General features: G+C 40.5%; 1 protein-coding gene across 1 annotated transcript in view; it reads right to left on the reverse strand.

Annotated features, from left to right (window-relative positions):
- Window positions 1-6,587: 6,587 nt before the first annotated feature.
- Window positions 6,588-16,195, reverse strand: part of Ywhaq (tyrosine 3-monooxygenase/tryptophan 5-monooxygenase activation protein theta) — a 31,246-nt gene continuing 21,638 nt past the window's right edge. The window contains exons 3-6 of the mRNA XM_021179060.2: window positions 14,580-14,703; window positions 12,679-12,842; window positions 11,233-11,328; window positions 6,588-7,678 (exon numbers count right to left, since the gene is read on the reverse strand). Coding sequence (XP_021034719.1) covers window positions 7,619-7,678; window positions 11,233-11,328; window positions 12,679-12,842; window positions 14,580-14,703 — 444 coding nt within the window. The 3' untranslated portion in view covers window positions 6,588-7,618. The remainder of the gene's footprint in view (window positions 7,679-11,232; window positions 11,329-12,678; window positions 12,843-14,579; window positions 14,704-16,195) is intronic.

Genomic DNA, 16,195 nt, shown 5'->3' on the forward strand with positions numbered 1-16,195 from the left:
CACTTTGTAGACCAGGCTGGCCTCGAACTCAGAAATCCGCCTGCCTCTGCCTCCCGAGTGCTGGGATTAAAGGCGTGCGCCACCACGCCCGGCTTGCAAGAAAACTCTTGACCAACAAGAAACACAGTCATTTCTTCTCTGGGTCCTCATTATCTTCTAATTTATTTCATCAGAAAAACTCCCCCCCCCACACACACACTGTATTCTATCAGAGGATGCTAATTAGAAGCAAAATCACTGCTTAATAAACCTTTCATTCCCAAGTTAGTAATTTTCTTTTTGTGTCTGTGTCCTTGACGATCTAGGGCACTAGGACTGCTTGGTACAGTTGACTGTTCTTCCTCATCAGTATCCTCTGGTCCTAAATTAGGCTGTCCTGATGTACCCAGCCCTCTACATTTGGAAATTCTTGTATGTAGTGGCTCACAGGCAGGTGAGGTTGTGCACTTTTATAGCTAAGAAAGGTGAAGTACCTTTTAAGGTGGCAGCTATAAATTTGTGTGGATAAAAGTTCTCCCTAATACTAGACCAGGCTCTCACCCCTAACAAGCCCTCTAATGAATACATATGAAAGCCAGAGAGCTTGACTTCTAGACTTGTCATATATCCACCACTCGATCAAACCATTCTCACACTCAGTCATCAAATCTAATTTCAAAAAGGGTTAGCAGCTTCTCCCTATTGATTTTCTTAGCTCTAAAGTTGTGGTGCTGCTACACAGGTCTCGGATCTATGAGTAAAATAAATCAATATTCCAAGACTCATGAAGGGGTCCAGAGATCTGGGGGAAAAAAATCACAGATCATGGAGAATAGCTGAAACACAGGGCCTGTGAAAAGACCCTAGGGATAAATTAGAAGCATGCTTAGCAACTAACTCCAGATGGGAAAAAACAAACCCCAAAATGCTAGTAATGCCTGCAGAAATTGAACAATATACACTCTGCGATCCTTGAAAAGCTCCTATTGTTGGGGTAGGATGGTGAGGTGACTCTGTAGCTCAGAGTTTTGCAAGAAAAGGGAGCCAGGTTTGGAGGGTAGGGGGAGCACATCCTGTGACACCACACCACCTTGCCCAGAATGTTACAGCCCCCACTCCCACCCACCCCCCCAGCAGCTGCACTCACTGAATACAATGGACCCTCATTAAAGATTTAAAGTGGACTCATTCCAATTACAGGGCCCTGAAAGTCCTATATCCTTTCTACTAAAAACACCAGGCTGAAAGTTTCAGTTAACTATATACCAAACTGTTAGAAGGCTACAGTGTTTTTCCACAAAGCAAATACTTGCAAAAAAAAAAAAAAAAAAAAAAGTTGTGTATGCGTCTTTGACTGTAGATATATGCATGGCCCCTGCCTGTGGGGGTCAGAAAAGGTCAGAGCCATTGGAATGGAGTAATACAGTTTTGAACAGCCACAAAAGTTCTGGGAACCAAACTCAGGTTCTCTCTTAAAAGCAGCAAACGCTCATATTCATTGGTTTATCTCTCCAGTTCCTAAATGCACATTTTTTAAAAAAAATATGGTAACAGATTTCTATCACACTAAATCAACTACCAGGCATGGTGATGTTATACTCTTATGATCCCAGCACATAGGAGGATCAAAAATTTGACGGTAGTTTGAGCTGCATAGACCATGTTTCAAACAAAAACATCCTAACATCTAGTTCTGGTGATATGGGTTTATTGGAATATTTATCTAGAACATATGAGTCCAAGCTTAAACCCTAACACAAGAAAAAGAAAAAAAAAATTTAAATCCCAGTAAGAACAAAGCAAATGTCTACACTAAATTTATTAGCCCTCAATCACCAAAGCCCAGTGCCTCAAACCTTGCAGGTTTTGATTGTTTAATTGCAGTAACATTTGTTCTGGTGACGGTGGAAACAGCAAGCCAGGCTGACCTGAATTCACAACAGTCTGGCGTTTGCTGGAATTATACATGTATGCCACTACATAGGCTGATTTAATATGGGGATCTTTGAGACAATCTTAGCCTGTAGCAGCCCAGGTTGACATGGAACCATATGTAAAACCCAAGCTAAAATAAAATTTGTGGTGAGCTGCCTGCTTCAGCATCCCGTGTGTAAGAATTCTTTTTTTTTTTTTTTTTTTTTTTGGCTTTTCGAGACAGGGTTTCTGTGTGTAGTCCTGGCTGTCCTGTAACTCACTTTGTAGACCAGGCTGGCCTCGAACTCAGAAATCCGCCTGCCTCTGCCTCCTGAGTGCTGAGATTAAAGGTGTGTGCTAACATTGCGTGGCTCAAGAATTACTGGCATGAGTTACTACGGCTACCTCAAACCAACTATACTGCAACTTGTAGTAAGGTCTACAAGTGAATTTTACTCAGGTCTCACACCCCACCCCACAATACTTTGTATCCCATGTAAACCCCTAAATTAAAATAAATCTCTCTGCAGTTAGTCAGATAACTCAGTAATTAAGAGCACTTGCTGCTTCTCCAGAGAACCAAGTTCAATTCTCAGAAGCCACATTACGTACTACCTTCTTCTGGCTTCCTCAGGTCTCTCTCACACACACACAAACACACACACACACACCTCAGGTCTCTCAGGTCTCACACACACACTCGTGTTTGTTTGTTTTGTTTTTTTCATCGTTTTGTTTTGTCTGAGGAGCTGGAGAGATGGCTCTGGTTAAGAGCACACCCTGCTCTGGCGGAGATCCCAGCTTTGGTTCCCAGCACACACATGGCTGCTTACCATCTGTAACTGCAGATCTAAAGGAACCAACGCCTCATTAGGCCTCACAGGTACAGCATCATAAACTGCCTCTCTGGCACTTGAACAAACCTTAAGTTTTGCCACAGCATCAGTCTGAACACAACAGTAGTCTTGAGGCAAGACTGATATACTGCAGGAAAATGTTTTAATAATTGCAATATATTCTTATGAGAATGTGTTATTACTACTCTCAAAAAAGGGAGTCTTTTTCTTCTTCTAGAGGCCTCGGCATAAAAAGGTACACATAGCCGGGCGTGGTGGCGCACGCCTTTAATCCCAGCACTCGGGAGGCAGAGGCAGCAGATTTCTAAAAAAAAAAATTAAAAAGTACAACTAGGACCAGGCATGGTGGCATATATTTTTAATCTGTTCTCTGGTGGCAGAGGCAGGTGGATAGCTCTCTTTTGAGTTCAAGACCAACTTATCTACATAGTGAGTTCCAAGTCAGCCAAGATGATGCATGAGACCCTGTCCCAATAATCAGCATTTAAAAATAACCTAAAAATTCTGATCCCAAATTACTTTGTACTTTAAGTTTTATTTTAAAATGGTCTTCCCAATTTTTTTCACTACTTAAAAAAGCACCTCTCCAATTACTTAAGTCATAAACCTTTGAGTACATACATTCTACTAATCATGTTAGAGGAAAACTTGTCTTTTAACCTAGATAAATCTCTTCTAATATGAATAATCAGGGCAAAAGAGTAATCTGAAAACAATTATTTTACACTTAAAGATCTAATTAAATAATATATATAAAATGAACTTTGTGGTTGCCTTAATTAACATTACCTACAGTTGTATTAACTTCCCTGCAAATGATATTTCATTCTTTAAAGCTGGAAAAACTTCTACTGTGCATACACACATTTCCCTTTATCCACTACTGATGTTGGACATCTAGTTTATTTCCATAATTTGTCTATTGTGGATAGGCTACAACAATAATGTTCAAGTGTTTGTGGTCCACTGACTTAGGAGTAAAAATCCAAGAGTGGTACAGAAGGGTCCTATCAAGGACTTTTAGGTCTTTAAGAAATCTTTATATCGACTTCTAACAATACCTAGACTAATTTTATTCTTATCAGCAGTGAAAGGGGCTCCCTTTTGTCTACATCTTCACCAGCAACAAGAGGGGGCAGGGGTGGTCAGAATAGGAACTGAAGGGGTGGCTCAGTGTTTAAGAATACTGGCAGTTCTTGCAGAGGACCCAGGTTCAATTCAATTATCTTTAGCTCCATTTTCTAAGGATGCAATACCCTCTTCTGGGGGTTCCAAGGGTTATATATCAGGTATGCATGTGGCACAAAACATATATCCAGGGGAAACCATAAACACAATATAGAAAATAAAAAGTATTTATGTATTTCTATTTTGTGTGGATGACTGTTTTCCTGCCTGTATGTATGGCACATGAATTCCTGGTTCCCATGGAAACCAGAATAGGTCATTGATTCTCCTGGAGCTGGAGTAAAAGTAACTATGAGCCACCATGTGGATCCTTAAAACTGAACCTGCTAGGCTTGGTGGTGCACACCTTTAGTCCTAGCATTCAGGAGGCAGGAGACAGGTGTTTCTCTGAGTTCAAGGTCACCTTGGTCTACAGAGCAAAGTTCCATAATGGCCAGGACTACAAGGAGAAACCCTGTCTCAATCTAAAAAAATTCAAAAATAACAAGTATTCTTAAGAGCTGACCCGAGCCGGGCGTGGTGGCGCACGCCTTTAATCCCAGCACTCGGGAGGCAGAGGCAGGTGGATTTCTGAGTTCGAGGCCAGCCTGGTCTACAAAGTGAGTTCCAGGACAGCCAGGACTATAGAGAAACCCTGTCTCGAAAAAACCAAAAAAAAAAAAAAAAAAAAAGAGCTGACCCATCTTGGATATTTTCTTAATGACTGCATTCTGACAGACAAAACTTACTGCCATTTTAAAAGTGCAATTTTAAGTTCTAAAAACAAATAGATGCAACACTGACAAATGTGAGCTTTTTGTTTTTTTGAGACAGGTTTCTCTGTATAGTCCTAGCTGGCCTTGAACTTGGAAATCGGCCTGCCTCTGCTTCCCAAGCGCTGGGATTAAAGGCACACATCACTGCTGCCTGGCAAATATGAGCTTTTACAAAAGGGAATTGTCTTTTTCTTGATAAGGTCTAGCTCTGTAGACCAAATTGGCCTCGGAACTCAGAGATCCACCTCCCTTCCATGTTCTGGCATTAAAGGTGTGTACTACCACACCCAGCCTTAAGAGAGTAATTTCAAAAATTAAGAGCTCAAGGGCTTTCAACTGCCTAGTAGCATGAGGCCCTGGGTACAATTCCAGAAATGAAGTTTAGAGAAAAAAAGCCCTCACTGTGGCTTTAAAGCCTATCACACTAAACCCTTATTACTTATACACTTTCCCTTAAGATATTTCTTTCGATCTAGTGTTGGGAGGCCCATAAAGCACAAGGGCAGTGATACCAGAACTTTAGATGTCAAGTTCTCCTAAATGAGTGTACTTGCCTAAGAATGCCCAGGGAGGTCAAGAATGTTGGTTCCCTAGAGCTGGAATTACAGGTAGTTGTCCACATGAGTTCTGGAAACCTAACCAGAATCCTCTGAAAAAAGCAACAAGCACTTTTATCTGCTGAGTCTTGCAATTAAGAATATAAATGTGGGGTAGAGTACAGAGACCAAAGCACACCTTAGAAGCTGCTCTGTCAACCCATTATGTATTGCCTCTCCCAATTTGGGCTGGTGAGTTGGCTCAGCGGTTAAGAGTGCCAACTGCTCTTCCAAAGGTCCTGAGTTCAAATCCCAGCAACCACAACATGGTGGCTCACAACCATCCGTAACAAAATCTGATGCCATCTTCTGGAGTATCTGAAGACAGCTACAGTGTACTTATATATAATAAATATTTTTTTAAAAAAAAGATCTCCCAATTCAAATTCACAAAGTCTCAACTTCTTTATTTGTAATCTAAAGGAGAATGGTCCTGCTAAATGTCTCAGAGGGGTTTTTCCCCCTTTTAGGGGCTCTATGATCAAATGAGCTTTCTAAAATTAAGGCTTGTTTTGAAACCCGTTCTCACCATGAAGCCCAGGCTAGTCAAACCAAAGTGCTGGGATTAAAGGCAGACACAACAATGTCTGGCTATCATCCATTTACACCCCAAGCTTCATTTAAACGCTGTTAAGATTCTTCTGGTTTCCTCAAAAAACAAGTAAGGAGCAGGGAATGTCCACAAGTGAAAGATGTTCTTTCTGTACAAGGCTCTGAGGGAAGGGAAGCAAGAAAGAATGAACAAAAAAAAAAAAAAAAAGGAAGGGCAAAAAGCAGAAGCCAGAGAGCAAGCACAGGGCAACAGCGGATGTAGCCCTGGGCCTTGTGCGTGGTTTACAAGAGGACAGACTTACAATGCTATTTTTTTTTCTTTCTAATCATGTTGCCTTGAAGATCATTTCTCAAATATTTAATATTTAAAAATCACTGACATAAAACCATCATTTTGAATGTAGACAGAGCCCTCACTAAGTGGGTTATCTGAAAACTCGATACTCCTGACGCTCACATAACTGAAGCCCAATTCTAATACCAGCCAAGGCCTCATCATCACATCACTTTATTTCATATGACACCTAACCAGATTATCATTACATCTGAGGAAGATGACCCATGAGGCTATCTGGAGAAATATAGTCCAACTTACAGTGCCAGGCACCTTAGACAAGTGTACCACAATGCAGAAATATGGGTATCACCACTACATGTTACATTAAGAGAAATAGCAAAAAACTTCAAAAAGTAGTAAATTCACCTGTTCCTTAAAATACGGGTATGCAATTGTTACAAAGCCGTAATAAATGGTTTTATAAAATGTAGTTTTATTTTTATGTTACTCTGCTGTTACATAGGGCATAACATTTCCACTAGGCTTTTTTTTGGGGACTACAGTCAATGATTAGCACACACACAATATAGTGGTCCAACTCTCTAAAGAACAATCACTGGACAAACCGGATACCCTCTCCCATGTGCACAAATCTGCATGGAAAAGTACTGAAGTATAGACGTGGACTTGTGGACTTTATTTCTCCTTCCTAGTGTATTAAGAAAGGACATGCATTTTAATTTGCCCAAAGCAATGCTTGTATTCTGGCAGCAACATGCTACTTCTATCACAAGGTAAAGTGAATACCAGAGCTATGAAGGCAGGAGGTGTAAGTGAATTTTTATTGGGAAGGAAGTTGTCAACTTAAACAGCAGCAAATGAAGAATGCATAAGGAAACTCCCTGTTGTCACAGACAGATGTAACCTCCAGAATATGTGACACAGGAGACATTTCAATCTGTGACCCCAAGCCCGGATGCATTAAGCGCTTTCCCATTCAATCTAACACTTCTGGATTCCTACTAAAAAGGAATTTGTAATAAGAGCATGGAAAAGTTGCTTCTGAAAGGAAACCCCCAAGAAGGTTCAGAAAAGGAATGTAGAAATCAAGACGTTATTATTACAATTACTTTAAATTGTAACACACTACATTTTCCATATCTTCGCAGTAATACAAAACACAGTCACTTGAAGGACTGGTTCAGATTACTNAAATACCAATTGTGCTGTCAGTCCTCTACACAAGTGTCTGGAAGTTACTCGTGTTTATATGAAATGAAGCTATTGATACTTTTCTACAGCAGTAACTGCACACCAGGAAGGCGGAGATAACACAAACCAAGGGATGAGTTTTCCCAAAGCTGCAGTGTGAAAAGACTATAAACAGTTGATCCCATACACATGAATGGGCTTCCTTGCTAGAGGAAATCCAAGTGGAATAAGGGATGGAGATGTAAAAAGGTTTTCTTGAGGGGAAGGAGGTTGGTGCCCTGGATGCCTTTAGTTTTCGGCCCCTTCTGCTGCATCACATTCTTCTCCTGCACTGTCTGATGTCCATAACTACAGAAGAAGAAAAAGAGAATTATGTTATTATTTCCATCCAGACATTAAGTCCCTTAAAACACCAATCTTTCAAGCAAGATAATCAAGACTGTCCTTTCTCAAACTGAGAACAATCACCCCTTTAAAACATAGCCTAACAAGACATTTACAATGTCACACAACTGCATATATTCATACATATGTACTGTGGACAGTATCTATCACTCATCTACAGGTTCCTTTTTGAGGTCCTGCTCTGACTGTCCTCAAGAATGGATTATAACATGTAAATCAAATACATACTTCTACCCAAGTTGTTTTGGTCATGGACTTTATCACAGCAATGAAAAGCAGACTGAGACAGTTCCCAATACCACACAAGTAAAGGAATTAAACTGTAATTACAGAATATACAAAGTGCTGAGAATTCCATGTTCTTCAGTCTCAATAGTGAAACACTTTCCTTGAAAACTGTTTAAATATAATTTATGAGACTAATAAAGCAAGAACTATATAAGGAGAAAATCATGGTCTTGTTAACTATTTCCAAGTACACGAAGGAGTAACAGAAAAAGCAACAGAATTACTCTGTACCGACAGAAATTTAAATGGTGGTGTGTGATAAAGGCTACAGACATAGCATGAATATGTGTGCATTAACTGAATGCTAAAACTAGAGTATTCCAAGATGTCTCTAGTTAAGACTGAAAAGAGGAAGCGAAATGTCCACCGTCAATACTAACTGCAATCAGTTCAGAAAACCGTAATTTATCAACACTAAGATGCTACTTGCAACTTAAGAAAATGCAAGCTTGTAGCTGGGCGGTGGTGGCACACGCCTTTAATCCCAGCACTCGGGAGGCGGAGGCTGGCGAATTTCTGAGTTTGAGGCCAGCCTCTGGCCTGGTCTACAAAGTGAGTTCCAGGACAGCCAGGACTATACAGAGATACCCTGTCTCGAAAAACCAAAAAACAAACAAACAAACAACAACAACAACAACAACAAAAAAACCACAAAAGAACAAAACAAAAAAAAAAGGAAAAAGTAGGCGTGGGATGGCAAGATGGCTCAGGGGTAAGAGCATGGACTGCTCTTCCCAAGGTCCTGAGTTCAAATCCCAGCAACCATATGATGGCTCACAACCACCCATAATGAGATCTGACGCCTTCTTCTGGTGCATCTGAAGTCAGCTACAGTGTACTTATGTATAGTAATAAATAAATAAATAAATAAATAAATCTTTGGGCAGAACGGAGTTGACTGGAGTGAGCAGAGGTCCTAAAAATTCAATCCCCAACAACCACACGAAGGCTCACAACCATCTATCTGCACAACTCTCACATACATAAAATAAATAAATAAATAAATCTGAAAGACAGACAGACAGACTAGGATCTAAAACAAAACAAACAAACAAAAAAAACCCCTCACAGTTCCATGTGAGGTTTATTGAGCCGGGAAAAGGACAAGGTGGCGACGGAAAGAGAAGAGGGGCAGAGAGCAAAAAACTAGGCTCTTAGATGATCTTAAATCACCATTAAAGTAAACAGTCCCGAGTCCATGAAGGAGCTTACAGACAATTCATAAGAGCAGCTGTGTGTGGCTCTGCTCTGCTGACATCTAAGAACACCCAGCGCTCTCCTGATTTCCTTTTCCATGAACTCATCATCTGCTCAGGAGAACTGAACAGATATGGAACTTTAAAAACACTGTAATATTAATACCACATAGTGAAAGTGAAAGCTACAGCAGCACAACCAGATGCTGGGAAAACTATTTTTATATAAAAAGGCATCATTCCCTCCTGTTCTCTGTCTTCAGTCTAAGATATTATCCTATCAAATTTACTTGAACACAGAAAATGACTAAGTTCAAGCTTCACCATTTCTCAATTGTTTCCTGCTATACTTTAGTATGAAATGTCCCCACAGGCTTAAGTTAAACTCTCAGCTCCTCATGCTGCACCTTTAGAGAGGTAGGACAATCCTTTAGAGGAGCTATCAAGTTAGGGAAAGCTGGGTCATTGTGGGAGCACCCTTGAAGGACACTGACAGGTGTCTTTTCTATGGCTGCCAGGGGAGATGCAGGCCTTCACCTCATTGAACCTGTCAAGCTGTTCAACACAATGCACCCAAGCTACTCCTGTGGACTGAAACCTTTAAACTCGTGAATCCTAACAAACTCAACATTGTTTTAAAGTTGTCTAATCCGGTTAGTCACAAGGACAGAACACTAATGCATCCTTTACCTACTGCTTAAGAATGAGGAAGAAAAACCAAAGGGAAAGATAAAACAGGCTTTAGCTTACAAGCAGAGGTAAACTTACACATAGGCTTAGCCTGTGTCAGTTCTTTTTGTTTTTGTAAACCTGACAAAAGCCAAAGTCATCTGGACAGAGGGAACCTTAACTGAAGCAATGCCTCCATCAGATTGGCAGCATTTTCTTGATTAATGATTGGCATGAGAGGGCCTAGCTTCACTATGGGAAGGAAGTGTTACCCCTGAGCATGTACTTCTGGGTTATATAAGAAAGCAGACTAAGTAAGTCATGGAAACAACTGAGTAAAAGCAGCACTCCTCGATGGCCTCTGCTTCAGTTCCTGCCCTGACTTCCCTCTTCTTTTGAGATAGGATTTCTTTTTCTGTATAGTCCTGGCTATCCCGGTACTCATTTTATACACCAGGCTGACCTCAACCTCACAGAGATCTTCCTGCCTCTGTCCTACGTGCTGAAATTAAAGGTGTGTACCACCACTGCCCAGCTCCTGACTTCCCTCCATGCTAGAGTGTAAAATCTAAACTAAATTCTTCTCTTCCCAATACTTTTTTAGTCATCACGTTTTCACACTGCAATAGAATGCAAAATAGGAAACCCTCTATCAATATTCAAACACAACAGAAAAAAAGTTAAACCTTTATAGGCACTGACATGCTGCCTGTATATTATGTATGTACAGTGCCCAGGGGAGAGGTTCCTTAGGACAGGAGTCCATTGTGAATCACTATGTGGGCATTGAGACTCAAACCCAGGCCCTCTGAGATAGCAACCAATGTTCCTAACCACTGAATCATCTCTCTAGCCCTCCAAGTAAACTTTTAGTAAAATGAGATTGCAACACATATAGAATCTCTAATTTGTTATATTAATTTATCCAAAGAAAGGAAATACTAGAACTATACAAGCTCTCTACATTAACTGTTACCAACACATTCCACTAAGTCTAAAAGTAATGATAATACTGTGTTCCTACAGTGCATATAAAGGTCTGATAAAATACTTTGTTATCATGAAGACATTTCTCCAAATTTTGTAAGAGACCATAGCTCTAGTCCTACAGTAGTAGTGCACACCTTTAATCCCAGCACTTGGGAGGCAGGGCAAGTGGATCTCTGTGAGTTTAAGCCAGAATGGTCCACAGAGTGATTTCCAGGACAACCAAGGAGGCTACTCAGAGAAACCCTGTCTCAAAAGTGACAATAAAAAAGAGGCTATAGTTTTCCTATAACTGCCCCCCAAAAACAAAATTACTGTTGTTTCTGAAAACAAACATGTTAATAGTGAACAACTCACTGTTAAGTTGTCTCTAAGCAACTGCATGATGAGGGTGCTGTCTTTGTAGGAGTCTTCGTTCAGTGTATCAAGCTCTGCGATGGCCTCATCAAAAGCCTGGTAAAGTTAACAAACATTCCTAGTAAGTATTATACATTCAGTTCAGGAACAGAAGCTAGCCAGTCTGCAATTACAACCGTATACAGCCACATTACACTACAGGGTAACACTATGGAAGTACTCCCTTGGAGACCCAGTTTAAGATTTTGTGAGGGTTCCTCACTTCAAGTCCCACTCCCCTGCCCCCACACCCCAATTTGGGAGAGTTCTAGCCTCACCTTTCCTCACTAAAGCTATACTTGCTCTGCTTCTTAAAAAAAAAGGGGGTGGGGGTGGATGATGAGATGGGAGATGGTTCAGCAGTTAAGAGCACTGACTACTCTTCCAGATGTCCTGAGTTCAATTCTCAGCAACCACAAGGTGGCTCACAACCATCTATAATGATGTCTGATGCCTTCTTCTGGTGTGTCTGAAGACAGCTACATTGTATTCATATACATAAAATAGTCTTTTTCAAAAAAAAGAAAAGAAAAGAAAAAAAAGAGCCGGGCGTGGTGGCGCACGCCTTTAATCCCAGCACTCGGGAGGCAGAGGCAGGCGGATTTCTGAGTTCGAGGCCAGCCTGGTCTACAAAGTGAGTTCCAGGACAGCCAGGGCTATACAGAGAAACCCTGTCTCGAAAAACCAAAAAAAAAAATAGTCTTTTTTTCTTTTTTGGTTTTTCGAGACAGGGTTTCTCTGTGCAGTCCTGGCTGTCCTGGAACTCACTCTGTAGACCAGGCTGGCCTCTGCCTCCCAAGTGCTGCTCCCAAGGCATGCGGCACCACTGCCCAGCTAAAATAATTTTTTAAAAAAGATTTATTTATTTATCATAAGTAAGTACACTGTAGCTGTCTTCAGACACTCCAGAAGAAGGCGTCAGATCTCATTAAGGATGGTTGTGAGCCACCATGTGGTTGCTCGGACTTGAACTCAGGACCTTTGGAAGAGCGGTCAGTGCTCTTACCCGCTGAGCCATCTCACCAGCCCTAAAATAAATAATCTTAAAAAAAAAAATTTAGCACCAGCCTGGTCTACAAAATGAGTTACAGGACAGCCAGGGCTATACAGAGAAACCCTGTCTCGAAAAACCAAAAAAATTATATAACCTGAAACTCACTCTAAATATTTACAAACATTTGTTGGTTGTATCACAATATACACAGTACATTAAACAACACTTAATATAATTCTTACAAGAACTGGTGTAGTTTGCGGGGTAGGGATGGAGGAGAGTCACTAATAAAGAAGCTGTCTAACACACATATGAAAATGGCCTCCTTTGAGCATCCAAATACTTAAAAATTAATATACTTAGTTTCTAAAACATTCTCATAAAAAGAGGGATGAACCCAACAGCAATCTTACCGTTTTAGCCAGTGTGCAGGCAAGCTCTGGATTATTAAGGATCTCATAGTAAAATACAGAAAAGTTAAGAGCCAGCCCCAGGCGGATCGGATGCGTAGGCTGCATCTCTTTCTTGCTTATATCAAATGCCTCTTGGTAGGCTCCTTGGGAATTTTCTATCGTTTCTGTGAGTTGAAAAAGGGAAAAAAAGTTAAGCACAACAGCCAAAGCATCTATCCAATATGTAGCATGCTAACAACTTCAACATAGCTATCTGGCTATGAGTCGTTCTGATCAGCACAGCTCCAGTATACTTCAACAAAAACCTATTGAGACCAGTAAGACAGCACAAGTTTGATCCTTGGAACCCACATGGTAGATGTCCTCTGATCCCTACATGTGTGCTATGGCATTCAGGCACACACATACTAAAAAAAAGTAAATATTCTGTGTGAAGTCCTGGTTTCAAGCTCTAGCACACATACCCTACACAAATAACCAACAACATCCTATTTCTATATTCTACATATAATTTTATTAGAAATATAGAAGTGTTATGTAAGGAATTAGAATTACATAGAATTACAGCTATAATTGTAACAAACTCCTAAAGCATGAAAGATTAAGGCTGCTTGTAATATAAAAGTATTATTAGAGTTCACCATGAGCCCAACTTTGTTGAAGATAAATTCATTTCTTTCTTTCTTTCTTTTTTTTGAGGCAGGGTCTCACTATATAGTCCAGGTTGTTCTGACAATTCTGCTCCAGCTTCCTAGATGCTGCAGTGTTTCCATTTTTCAGAAATACAAAGTAATATTCAATTTCCTTTATATAATACTTCTTTTTTGAGACAGGGTATCTCTTCATATCTCTGGCTATCATAAATCTCATCATACAGACCAGGCTGGCCTTGAACTCACAGAGATACACCTGTCTGCCTCGCAAGTTCTAGGACCAAGGATGTGTACCACCACAAGTATTCATTTTGAAGACATTATTTATTATTTTCTTTGGTGTAGCTGGAGAAATATCTCAGTGGTTAAGACACGGGTGGTTTTCCAAGGCCACACAGCAGCTCAACCATCTGTAAACTAGTTCCAGGGCCTCCAAAGGCACCAGGCACCCATAGGTGTAGACATACACGCAAGCAAAACATGTATACACAGAAAAAAAAAATTAAAAATTTAAATACCATTTGTTTATTCTTTTAAATTTTCATACATTTAGACAATTTAATCATATCCACCCACCATCATCCTCTCCAAAATACTCTTAGTGCCCCTACCCCATCATCCCCATGGCTTTGTTTTGGTTGTACTTAATATCCCTCCCTATCTAATTAAGAGTTGCCATATAGGCACAGGTGTGGGGGCATCCACTGGGACAAGACACATAATTTTTTATTTTTAAGTTACAAAGAACCTGCAAACTACCTACAGACTACTACCCTACATGTGGCTAATTATCCTGTTATGGTTTGAATATGAAATACTCTCTAAGGCACGTGTTAAAGATAGGGTTCAAAGTTTGTATGGCTTTTAAGAACTACAAACTTAGTGTACTGATCAGACCAATGGATCAGTCCTTTGATAAGGGTATTATCAGGATGTGATGAAATCCAGGAGGCAGGGGCTAGTTAAAGGAAACAGGCCAAAGGAGTATTTCCTGAAAAGATATACGTTGTCTCTAGATCCCCACCCTCTTGCTTCTTGGCTGCAATTAAATGAGCAATTCCTGTCAAGTTCTGCCTACTTCAGGGTCCACACTAACAGAATTATCTAATGAACCAATCCTTTGAAGCCAATGTAATTCTCTCCTTTCAAGCTATCTTTCTCGGGTTATTTTGTCACAGTGACAAGTGACTACCCATTCCCACTTCTTTTTATGTATTCTGGATTTACCTGTGGGTCAAATATACTTACGTTTTCGATCATCGCCACAAGCTACTTCAGCAAGATACCGGAAATAATCTCCCTTCATTTTCAGATAGAAGACCTTACTCTCTGGATTAGTTGCATTGGCTATTAAATACTTATCCAACAATTCCTAAAAATAAACAAATAAATAAATAAACAAAACAAAAACTAGTAAAATGCCATTTAATCACAGACAACAACTTATACTTCTTTCTGCCTATCATTCAAACCTGGATCTGAAATATGGTTTCAGGGTTAGGTTGTTATACTAGCTTCCCCAGTGGGCCTTAAATGATTCAGCCCATGGTTTATATAGCAAAAAACTTAGATAACAGCAAATACTGTTGTTAGAAGAAGCTTGTCCAGTCAGTAGTCTATTTACCCAATATTAACTGATACCTGCTTAGTTTGGTGCCATAAACCTGTGTTTGAGAAACACATTAAAAAGCCTGAAATAAGGTTCATGCTGCCCTCAAGAAGTGCTCAGTCTTTTTTTTTTTTTTTGAAGTGCTCAGTCTTAAGGTAAGCACATCATGAACTACACACCCACACGTTTTGAAAGATGAATGAGATGTTATAAAAGTTAGCTCTTTGGGGGGGTGGGGCGCTGGAGAAATGGCTCAGTGGTTAAGAACAAACACTGACTGCTTGTCCAGAGGTCCTGAGTTCAATTCCCAGCAACCACATGGCAACTCACAACCATCTGTAATAGGATCTGATGCCCTCTTCTGCTTTGTCTGAAGAAAGCGACAGAGTACTCACGTACATAATAAAATAAATCTTAAAAAACCCGGCCCTGAGATAGCCTCTAGGTTAGGAAAGGTGGCAGGGGAAGGTGATCTGAGGACAGGCAGGGAGATAGAGGAGAGAAGCAGGTAGAAGAGGGTCAAGCTGAAAGTGATATAAAGAAACCTGAAGAGGCACTTTGTATGAATGGATAAAGCTGCTCCCCAAAAACCCATATTTATTACCTAAAAACTCCATCCAGAACCAGGGATGGATGGAGCACCTCCCTACTCATAGAGCTTTCAAACCACTATTCTATCACTGCTGTTACTGGAATTGGATACCCTCAGCACTAGAGAGTAAGACTCTACTGCTAGAGATAGTAAATGCTCTAGTCAGCTTTTTTTGGGGGGGTGGGGGGCGGTAACAGGGAAGAGGAACCTCAATTGAGAAAACGTCTCCAATAATTTGTACTCTATGAATGCCTGTGGGGCAATCTTAATGATTGATGTGGTAGGGCCTGGCTCACCAAGGGCAGCACCAACACTAGCCAGGTAGCGAGGGGTTATATAAAAAAATCAAATAGAGCAAACTATGAAAAGTAAGCCAATAAACAGTGTCCCTCTATGGTCTCTGCTCCACTTCCTGCCTCTGGGTTCATTCCCTGAGTTCCTGCCCTGATGGAGTGTGATCTGGGAGTTTTAAGCAGAAAGAAACCTTTTTGTCCCCACAGAAAGTTGTTGGGGTTTTTTTTTTTAAAGATTTATTTTATTTGTTATATATAAGTACACTGTAGCTGTCTTCAGACACACCAGAAGAGGGTGTCAGATCTCATTACGGATGGTTGTGAGCCATCATGTGGTTTGGTTGCTGGGATTTGAACTCAAGAGCAGTCA

This window comes from Mus caroli, chromosome 12 (assembly GCF_900094665.2).
Source record: "Mus caroli chromosome 12, CAROLI_EIJ_v1.1, whole genome shotgun sequence".
Taxonomy (NCBI): Eukaryota; Metazoa; Chordata; class Mammalia; order Rodentia; family Muridae; genus Mus; species Mus caroli.